This window comes from Alligator sinensis, unplaced genomic scaffold (assembly GCF_000455745.1).
Source record: "Alligator sinensis unplaced genomic scaffold, ASM45574v1 scaffold250_1, whole genome shotgun sequence".
NCBI classification, from domain to species: domain Eukaryota; kingdom Metazoa; phylum Chordata; order Crocodylia; family Alligatoridae; genus Alligator; species Alligator sinensis.
This window is the reverse complement of record NW_005841888.1, coordinates 664,480-675,836: the sequence shown is the minus strand read 5'-3', so window position 1 is coordinate 675,836 and position 11,357 is coordinate 664,480. Positions and strand designations below refer to the sequence as shown.

The window sequence follows — 11,357 nt, the reverse complement described above, 5'->3', positions numbered from 1 at the left end:
CATCCCTGCCTGCACTGGCAAGATAGCTCAGATACCTGGCTGGGCATCAATTCTCTGGCCTCCTTGACCTTGCATGGTAGGACCCTAAACAGTCAGCCTGGAAAAGAGTGAGTTAAATGATTTTAACACTTCATAGTCTATTAATTTAGTTACATTTACTGGCATTGATCCACTCCTTCAAGATGGATCTTCAGGGATAATCATATTTGTACCCTGAGGGAACAGTCTAACACAAGAACTATGCAACACTTAGGCCCTTGAAATAGGAATAGTCACCTATGCATGGATGAATTTCAACATCAGTGAGTAGTTCTGACAATTGATAGCAGTTTAGATATACATATATTATCATTTATTGATATATCTACTATATGTTTTTGTCAAGCAGAGAGTAAAATCAATTGCCTGGATATTACTAAGAACTTGAGTCACTGGTCTTTACATCTACCTTACAATTTTTTTTTTTATTATTCTTTAAACCAAACAGATCAAAAGGAAGTCCAAAATCTAGGAGGTGTTGCACAGAATTTATGACATTACATGCAATAGCATCTAGATACTTTAACTGAAATGAAAACCTGTCATTAAAACAAGACTCTATAATTTAATCCCACTAACTACCTGTAGCTCAATCCATATCACTCTCACCACTCAAACAGTCACTCAGCAGTCTGTTACCTGTATGACTTGCATTGAGATTTGGTAGTGAACAACTGACTAGAACTGTACATACCAGCCAGGCAGTTTAGAGGGAGATGTCACCGATCTAGTATGGACATACAGATCTTCAACAACTTGCATCATTCAAAATACTCAATTTTAATGGGGAAGGAAATACTTTATGGGCAGAACTAGAGCATCTCAACTTAATAATACCACAGTGGTGTAGCGAACTTCGTTGGCAAAACCAGAAGTGCTGGTGGTGAAACTGGAAGTGCTGCGGGGGACTGAATACCCCTGGAGAGCCTGGCTGGTGCCCCCCCCAGCCAGCTCTCCCCCACCCGCCTCATCACTACGCTACTGTAACACCTTTTAAAAAAAAGGAGGATTCTGGTAACCAAGGACTGAGCATTTTTTACCATAACGTCTTACATTTAAGACCTTCAGTGTCAATAATGCATATATTTCAGTTTGCTTACTGATCTCATATCCACCATATTTAACTTTTTAACCTCAATTATATTCCAGAGAGGATGAAAAAAGGCCTTTGACCTGGTCTCCCATGATGTCCTCATGGTCAAATTGGGAAAACGTGGCCTCGACTACTTCACGGTCCGGTGGCTAGGTAACTGGCTCCATGGTAGGACCCTACTGATTGATGGAACTGAGTCATCATGGCAAAGGGTGACCAGTGGCATCCCCCAAGGGTCAGTACTCAGACCAGTGCTTTTCCATATGTTCATCAACGATTTGGATCCAGGTATTAAAAGCAAACTAGCAAAGTTCGCTGACGACAACAAGCTGTGGGGGAGTGAAAGGAGGATCTGGGAAATTACAGGCCAATCAGTTTGACCTCAATCCCTGGTAAAATCCTGGAGAAAATAATCAAAGAATCTATTACAGACAGGCTAGCAGAAGGCAGTATTCTGAAGAATAGCCAACATGGCTTTGTTAAGGGCAGGTCATACCAGATCAACCCCAGATTTCCTTCTATGAGCAGGTTACTTGCCACCTGGATGGGGGAAATGAGGTTAGTGTCATATACCTGGACTTCAAAAAGGCCTTTGACCTGGTCTCCCACAAAGCCCTCATGAAAAAATTGCGAAAATGTGGCCTTGACTACTTTATGGTTTGGTGGCTAGGCAACTGGTTCTGTGGTAGGACCCTGAGAGTATTGATTGATGGAACTGAGTCACCAGGGCGGAGGGTGACCAGTGGTGTCCCTCAAGGTTTAGTACTCAGACCAATGCTTTTCAAAATGTTCATTAACGATTTGGATCCATGTATTAAAAGTGAACTAGCAAAGTTCACTGACAACAACCAACTATGGGGGAGTGTGGTCATGCTCAAAGACAGGCTGGCAATACAGGCTGACCTGGACAGGCTCACAAGGTGGGCAGACCTCAACCAGATGTCATTAGTACAGAGAAATGCAAAGTGCTCCATCTGGGGAGAAATTATCCACAACACGCTTACAGGCTCGGCAGTGCTATGTTTGCCAGCACCACATCTGAATGAGATCTGGGTATCATGACAGACACCAAAATGAACATGAACCACCAATGCAATGCCATAGCTGGCAGAGCTAATCAAACATTGGCATGCATCTACTGAGGCATCTTGAGCAAGGCTAAGGATATCATTCTTCCTCTCTATTCAGCCCTGGTCAGACCGCAGCTGGAGTTCTGCATCCATTAAGGGCACCACATTTCAGGAAGGATGTGGAGAAGCTCGGGAGAGTCCAAGGAGGGCCACATGCATGATTAGAGGCCTGGAGACCAAGATGTATCAGGAGAGGCTGAGGGACTTGGGATTGTTTAGCCTGGAGAAGAGAAGACTAGGGGGGGACTTGGTTGCAGCCTATAAGTATATCTGAGGCGTACATCAGGGGGAGCATCTATTCACCAAGGCCCCCCTAGGGGAAGACAAGAAATATTGGGCACAAGCTGATTGAAGATCGCTTCAGGCTAGACATAAGGAAAAACTTCTTTACAAGCAGAGTGTCGAGGATTTAGAACAAGCTCCCCCGAGAACTGGTACAGTCATCCACCCTGGCCATCTTCAAAAAAAATGTTTTGATGCCCATATTGCTGGGATCATTTGATCCCAGCAGTCTTTCCTGCCCATATGCAAGGGGGCTGGACCTGATGCTCTGTAAGGTCCCTTCCAGCCCCTAACAACTATGACACTATGAAAATAAAAAAAAGCAACATGAGCAACAGGCTTCTTATTCCAATGGTCATTCTTGCATGTTCACAAACAAGCACATTCACAGAAGTAGTACCCCAACCTTTTCACCCTGCAGGTCAGATGGGTAGTGCCAGGTCTATCTGTGGACTGGATCCAGCTCGTTGATCTGATCTGGCATGCAGGGTCAACACAGCAGGGGCCTGAGCCAGCCACATGGCAACAGCATGGCCCTGACCTGGCTACAAGGGGTGAGTGCATCTGGGACCCAATCCAGCTGCGCAGCAATGACTTGGCCTTGATCCAGCTGTGCAGGGCAGGTCTGGCCAAGGCTCAATCCAGCCATGTGGCAGTGGCCCAAGGCTAATATGGCCATGCAGTCCTTGGTAATTTGGCAGCAGAGGAGGAATGGCTGCATTAACTGCCACTGCTCCTTCACCACCAAATTTCCCAACCCATGGGGAACCCTTTAGGCCAGATGACATGGCTCCATGGGCCAGGGATTGAGCACCCCTGCTGTATACTAAAGCTGTCTGAGGATTGGGTAGGGATGTGTGGACTTTCATTACTGACTCTGCAACCAAAGGTTAACCTAATCATGACAGAAGAAATAGTGGCTGGAAGAAGAAAGGTTTGAGAGTGGGATTACTAGAGCTAACAGGATTATCCTAATGGGAGCAATGCCAGACTTTGATGTAGAGTTCTCTATCAGATGATTTCCTTTTTAACGGCAAATCCTACTCCAAGTGGAGGGTGAGGAGGGAATAAAGGGAATCTTTCGTCAAGATGGAGAGTAGCAGTGGAAGCTTTTGAACATCTGCAATGTGCACTGCTGGTGGGCCCTGGCTGCAGGACTGTGGCCTAGGAACAATCAGCTGAAGCTGCATGCAGGATTTATTATACTTATATCTGAACTGTCCAGAAGACTCTTATCTGTAAGTGGTCTTAAAAGCAATCCTGTAGCAATTGCAGTGAGCATCTTTTATCTACAACTGGATAGGAGATCTGGCAGTCAGAACACCTCATAATAGAAAAAGATTTTGGAGGACATTCATTACACCTTAACTAAAATATTTAGAATAACAGCTGTTCTGAAAGCTAAAAATCAACAAGTTGTGGCCATGATATTAATGCATTTAATACACTGGAATTGTTACTTGACCCCTGAAAACAGGCCTGGCCTCCAGGTATCTAATTTTTTTGTCAATACTTGAAAAAGTAGAGGGACAGAGCACTGACTGTTTCAGGACTGGCCATGGCAGAATAATAAAGAAAAAGAATATGCTTTCAAAAGCAGACTTTATAGAAAGAGATTCAACATGGCAATGCCACTTTGTATATGGGAACTCATATAAGCTCCATGGGTTCTTACAGAGACATTTAAAATTTGTCATGAAGTTTATTGATTTCCACAGAAATATGATTCAGCTACTGGAGAGGTGTCTACACTTTCAGTACTGGAATGGATCCTCATTCTCTCAGATCATGCTTGCAATAAGATAAAAACAGGAATTTTCATGATAAAAAGTACCTTGGCCTTGAGTTAAATTTAGTATGGCATGACAAATCCTTTTCTCCTGCCCTGACTTTCCTCACCACCTTCTCCTCATTGTTCTTTGCTTCACTCACTCATGTTTTTGCAATAAACTTGTCAGTCTTTCTGCATCATGAGCACAGAATTCATCTGCCACCACTGAGTTACATGAGAAATTATTGGCATACTATATTGTATGGGCCACTGGTAGGCAAGGATAGGTGACAACACTATTCTGGCCTTAGCTCAAGGCCCAACACAACTGAGGAGCTGCCTCTCAGAAACTCTACACACATATTGGTAGGGGTGACTTGAATCTTCTCGTCCTCAGCTGGCAGGGAAGGAGCCTGAAATAGGAGACAAGACTAAGACATGTCTAAAGACTGATTCACAGTTCTACTTGCTTGCTTACCCGTTGAACTCTCTGCTTTGTCAATAAAGAGAGGGGAGAAGGAAGAACCCTCAGCCCAAGCTTCTAAGAGGAAGGGGAGGACAAAATAGGAGAGTGCAAGCCTTCTGGAAAGGACAAGGGGAAAAAAAAAAAAAATAACCTCTGGCCCTGCCTCCTGCTCCTGTCCCTACTCATTGCCTGTGGGGATGGGTGGTGGAAGGATCCAGGTTTCTTCAGAAGGAAGAATCTGCCGAGTTGCTGGTTTTGTTGGGGACAGTGAAAGAATGGTTGCTGGCTGAGGAGTGTGAGAGTGGGTGAGAGACAGTGTGCACTGACAGAGCAGCTGTGGCTAGGTGCCACAATCTAGCTGATAATGCACTGGGACAGAATAATGCATAACACCAGAGAAGGAAGATGTGATTCAGGGCCTTCATCACAATATAGAACGGAGTCTGTGGTTTGAGAAAAGGATAGGACTGCTAAGTATAAATTTACTGGCACCATCACTGTGCAGATGATGACAATATGGCCTGATTCACTTTCACATTTCCCTTAACTCAGGAGAAAAGGCTCTTACTGGCAACATCTCTGGGGAAAACAATTTGCCATATTTTTCTTTCTATGTCTTAGAGAGAAATGATAAAGAGAAAGAGATTTCAAGACTCCTGGGTTCATAGCCCCAAACTGTTAAGGTACCCCTGTGGAGGTAATACACTTTGTCCCTGGGGAGTGGAGTTTGTGACATCATTCTGCAGCAGTCTCTGTAGCTGAACTAGGGGTGATCTGGATGGGATCTGAAAGGAGTTCCATCCAGTCTTTCTTATCTTAAGGGACAAGTCCCTGAGACATGGGGCCTTGAAGTTGGTGGAAGAGATTTCAGGCTGAGAAAGAAAAATGGAAAAACCTCAACACACAACTAGATTCTGCTTTCCTTGCTAAATAATGCTCTAAAACACATTACTGAGAAAACAGAGAGCTCACCTGAATTAAGACTTTTCAGCAGTGCGTAAAAGTTTGGGAAATATTGGAGGTCTTCAAAATTATTGTCTGAAGGGAGTTCATTTCTTCTTTCCAAGGCATTAGAGGAAGGCCATGTGTTATCCAAAGTATCATCAGATTCTCCATTAATAAAACCATCTTGATCAGCGTTGCTGGGGGTCTTCATAGAAAGAGATTAGAAAAACATTGCTTTACATCAGGGGTCAAACATATGGCCCAAGGGCTGGCTCTAGCCCATGTAGCCAATGTATCTGGCTCACCAGGCAAACAGAAGTTTGTGGGTGTGGAAAAGTGGGGAGGGTGGGGAGTAAGGGCTGACAAAGCCCTGGTCAGCCTCCAGCTGCTTTGCCCATTGCCACTGTTGGGGACCTAGGTCCTTGACCATTGGCTCCACTGCTGCCACTACCCCAGGACCTGTGCTTGACCCAGAGCCACAGCTGTTGCTGCCATATACTCTATGCCAGAGCCGTTGCTGCTGCCCTGGCATGAAACATATGTCAGTGCCAAAAGTGGTGGGAGCTGGAGCTGATGCCACTGCTATCTCATGTATTGGGTTGGGACTGAAGCTGCTGCCACCACCACCACTCCATGCCCTGAGATGGATCTGGCCTCCAAGAAGCCCCACAGCACATACCCAGCCCAGGGCAGAAGGTGAGTTTGATACCTCTGTTTCAGGTGACATGATTAGAAGAGCAGCAAACATTATCATAACCTTATGCTGTGTACTGGCTTGAGCCAATATTTCTCTAATTGGAAGGAGATCAGTGGCTCTCACAGCATTATTTCAATATGTGATCTTGGCATAAACTTTTATGTACTATATTGCTCATGTTTCTATTTGATGGCATTTCTTTAAAAACATTCTTACAGTTTCCAGACTGAACTAATTATTCCCTAAAGCACAGAACAGTGCATTGGTCTACTCATACTATTTAGTGAGTCAAAATGATTAGCTAAGAACAATTACCATGTTTTCCTCCTGTTTTTCTTCTGTATCACTGTCTGTTCTGCTTGGAGGGTAATCAAGAGCTTCTGACTCCTTCTCACCATCATTTGCTTCGTTAGCAATTAACTGTTGTAGAACTTCAGCCACTTCATCTTCCAGAGTATAGGCCTGGCTCTCTGTAATCTGTTGACATACATTATTTTTTATGTACTCTGAATTGTAAACATACTGAATTTTTTAAACCAGTCTTCCATTAGTTAGTTAGTCAGCTATCTAACCTGTTTAATTGCTTCAAGGTTGAATACAGCCAAATTAGATTTGATTTCTTTTTCTGTGGAAGAAAGGACTAGATAGCTAAAACCATGGGCCCTGGTTGTGGCCTATATAGGTTATATATGGTGGAATATAGTCATATATAAACTGAAAATACAGTTAAACTTTTACAACTTCACTACAATACATTTTCATTCTTATGTTAATTCTGTTACTTGAATGCAGAATCAATTTTGTTGGTGCTTTACACAGATCTCCCTTTGAAATGCATAAGAGTTCATCATGCAAGATCATATTTAAGAAAAAAAAAAACCAAAAAAGGAAAAAAAGAGTAGGTATTGCAGTAGATACACTAGTCTGTGATATCTGGAGATTTGGAATCAAACTGAGTTTTTTGATGGGTAACAATAAGAAACACTTATTAGGCTAGGTTCTGCTGGTGTATGCCATTGTGCTTCCAGTGAAATCAAAGGCTCTACGTTGACTCACACATTAGAGGGTTGTGGCCCAGAGTCTTGCCATGACAGTGACGAGATACTTGATAAGACAAAGGAAGTAATTGAAAACAAAAAGGGAAATAAAAAAGAGAGTGTGACACTTTCATTCTCATCCTCAGTGGACTCTTGTCCACATCAGAACATACTATTACTTGCCATCTCTGGTTGCAAAACCCAGGATGCAAATAGCAAGGTTATTGCAGGGCAAGATGGATGTGCAATGGCACAAATGAGCTGAGAAAGTTGCCTAGAGCCTGACTCACTCTTTCTGGTTCAAGTCAGTATCATTAGCTTGTCAGTTTTAGGCATATTGAATTTATCCCAGTGATTAAAACAGTAAATAAGGGCGGGGGGGGGGGGCACACAAAACAATAGAACAGTTACATTAAATGATAATAGGAAACTTACTAGACCCAAATTTAGCAGCTTTGAGACAATTTTATCAAATACTCCTCTATCATTTTCTTCATAAATTCTTGTGGCAATCTTCTGGACAATATCTTCAGCAGTTAAGGGAGTGCCATCTAGTTGATGGAGACCATCTGGATCATCTAAAAGAATTACAGTTTAACTGTATAAGGACCATCTCTATTTCATTGGATTTAGATATCTTTTAAGAAATACCTGTACGTATCTTCTTTCAGCTCAACCACTCTTTTTTCCCCAGATATTTGGGTACATTTATCTGTTGTGCATTGGTATTGTATGTTTGTAAAACATCATACCAATAACAGTGCAATATGCTAAATACACAACTGGTTGTTCTGCAAAAAGTCTCTCCTTGTAAGCACAAATAAAATGACAAAGCACAATCACTTGCTATTTATAAAAGACTATTTAAATGTCATACTACTACATTGCTCCTCTATCTGCTTACATGTATCTTATTGATGCTTATATTAACCATATGACTTAGAACAAGACAGGTGAGAACATGGAAAATATTGTTTTTTTTCCTCTTTGGATTTCAGCAAATTAAATATTTAATCTTGCAATCCTTGTCCACTCAGGTTATATCAATTTGAAAGTAAATAAGGTAAGCAGACTTTGATTATGACCATGAACAGCATACTTTGGTATAATTAAATAATACCTTAAGGCAAATCCAGCTCACCTTACTCCAGGGACTCACTATACCCACTGAAGTCAATGAATTTTGCCTGTGATTAAAGCAAGCATAATTTGGATCTGAATATTTTTTCCTTCTCCGCTATGTGATAAATAACAAATGTGCTAGTAAGACAATTAATATATGGAAAAATCCCTGTATATTAGTTAATTCTATAAAAATAATACTTAGAGTGTACTTTCTTTTCAGTTACTGAAATGTACTTATGTTTATTTGAAAACATAGCTTACAAGATATGATATCCTCCTGCCCCTGAATCTGACAGCTATACTAAACATATACAGATTACGTATTTGGAGTGGATCCATGGAAGTGGACTGTGAAAAGTGTCACTGACCATGAGCTTCTCTATACTTGTGTGTCAAGTTGCAGAAGATGTTAGGTAATAAGTTTCTAAACTAAAAACCAGTTATTAAAATTACAGTCCAGTGATGAGAATGGTCCATTTTTAGGTAGATGATTGAATGATTCATGACTGCAATAACTTGCATGAAAAATCCAACCTAAATGTTACTGAAAAGTTGAAATACCTTGAAATTTATAATCCAGCCCACTTTTAGTGGAGTCATAGTCATCCACGAGCCTGCGGTTCTTGGTGGAGTCTGCATCATCAAGGGCCAGTTGTTGCTCATATAGGGAGCTTCTAATTGATGCCCTCTCCTTTTCATTTCTCTCTTTTTCTGCTACTGACTGTAGCAGGTTCAAATCATCAGCAAAGGAATAATTTCTGAATTCTGGCTTATTTTCTGGAAAATTTATTAACACACACATGACATGTAGTCTCAGACCTCTCAGTATGCTACTGTGTAGACTTGAAGAATTAGCAGGAAAAATGGTTTACCTGTGGAGACTGTTTTTCTGATCTTGTCTGTCTCAGCTTCAGCAATCTGGTGTATGAGAACAAATCCAAAATGGGAAGAATGAGTGCATTTTACCACATGTTCTTTATTCACCTTCACACAATAGAATGTATTTTCTTCATACTATTTTAGGAAAAGTTTTACCGCACCCTTTATTTAGGAGTCAGGGGATATTTGCCTTATTAAGATGTGCAGGATCAAGCTCTTGGGCTTTTTTGTTTGGTTTGGTAGTATTCTATCCTGGAGTCACAGATAGACTTGGCAAAGTTATAATTTATTGTAGCACTGCTTATTGTAGGAGGTTGATTTTGCTTCCCTTCTTCAACCCAAACTTCCACTGATTTCAGTTAGATTCTGCGGGAAAAGCTTCTTTGTGTTGTTTTGGAGACAACAGAACAACCTATTTTTGTAGGCTGGTAAAACTACATGCTGTTTCTTAGCTATTATTGAAACTAAGACATTTCATGCCCAAAGCCCATCAATGTTTATTTTCCTTACATACTCTTTGTTAATCTGGTTGTTAAGCTACTAACATTCTCATCAGTGTGACAAGTGAAAGCTTAGAAAATAACATTTACTAACTTATAAATTCAGTGAATATTTTGATCATTTTCATTTTACCTACCTGTTCCTCCAAAGGTCTCTCTACACTTAATTGTCTGTTGTGAATAGCTTTATCTAGAATAAATAGATATATATACATTCAGTTGTGGAGGCATACACACATACACAGAGGCAGAATATTAAAAAAATCACCATCTTCTTCCTAAACACTTGCATTTAAAGTGATGTCAGTTATACATCCATACAAAACAAATCCAATGCCTCTGGCATGGGGAAAAAACAAGGCTAACTCTTTAAATTAGGAGGACAAAAATAGTTTGTCCTTTTTTCCCCCCCAGGAAAGAAATGTGCCAGAAAGGTACCACATGCTGGGCTTCCCCTGTGCTCTCTGATCTGAAAACCCACACATGCATTTTAAAAACGTGTGTAAGAGCTTGACTAAAATAGCCAGAGGATAATCAGATTGTTGTAACCAGGAGATTAAAAGATCTGTTACATCCACAATAGGACCACAGTAAGAGAGACTTGAAAACTGCTGCAGAACAGATACCAGGGCCGTCACAAGAGAAGCAACTGTGAAATAAAGAGCCTCTCCCTCTTCTTTCACCTCCTAGCTCGAAGTAAAAGATCAGATCATTCCTCCAGGGCTGGAGAAATACCACTTGAGCGCCAATTGAGAGAGAGAGAGAGAGAGATGGCGAAAGGGAGAAAGAAAAGAATTGAGAGAGAGAGAGAGACAGAGAAGTTTTTGCTTTTCCTTCTTGTTTCCACGTAAAAGTTGTCCCATCCCAGTGCAAATAGGCTGAGAAGCCACCTACCTCTGTTCCCCTCGGGCTTAGGGAAGCCGTGAACGTGGCCCACAGTCAATGACAGCACCTGAATCACAACCGCCAGCTTGAGGACCATCCTGGTGTTGTCCAGCAGGCCGGCAGTGGGCTGTGGCGGCTGGGTGGAGGCAGCCTGGCCGCGGGGATCGGAGATCGGGCTGGTCCGGGCTTCTCGCAGCACCGGGGCTGGGCTGATGAGCGCTGCCCGAGCCGGCTTTGTGCGCGTGTCCTCAGCCCCGAGCCCGCAACGCCCGCCCCGGGTGCCGCAGCTGCGGCGGGAGCTGTCCAACCCCCTGGTGCTGAAGTCCCAGGAGCGGCGCCGCTTGCTGCACGGCTTGCGGGCGAGGGCTAGGTGCGCGGCTGCTCAGCCCCTTTTCTCCTTCCCGAGCAGGGAGGGATGAGCCAGTCCCTGTTGATATCCTCGGACGGGGACGGGAGGGGAGGAGCCGGGGAGGGAGATTGCGGCGGGAGGAGCATGCGTACACCACCC

The 11,357-nt window shown here is 42.6% G+C and overlaps 1 protein-coding gene across 2 annotated transcripts in view; it reads right to left on the bottom strand.

Annotated features, from left to right (window-relative positions):
- The window catches only part of SCG3 (secretogranin III), a 46,830-nt gene extending 35,827 nt beyond the window's left edge, over nt 1–11,003 (bottom strand). Inside the window, exons 1-7 of one of the 2 annotated variants that reach the window (XM_006017933.3) lie at nt 10,859–11,003; nt 10,102–10,154; nt 9,458–9,503; nt 9,147–9,362; nt 7,896–8,038; nt 6,739–6,900; nt 5,754–5,931 (exon numbers count right to left, since the gene is read on the bottom strand). In XM_006017933.3, the coding sequence (XP_006017995.1) occupies nt 5,754–5,931; nt 6,739–6,900; nt 7,896–8,038; nt 9,147–9,362; nt 9,458–9,503; nt 10,102–10,154; nt 10,859–10,946 (886 nt within the window). In that variant the 5' untranslated portion in view covers nt 10,947–11,003. The remainder of the gene's footprint in view (nt 1–5,753; nt 5,932–6,738; nt 6,901–7,895; nt 8,039–9,146; nt 9,363–9,457; nt 9,504–10,101; nt 10,155–10,858) is intronic. The other variant, XM_006017934.3, reaches the window with a different exon arrangement.
- Nucleotides 11,004–11,357: the final 354 nt, after the last annotated feature.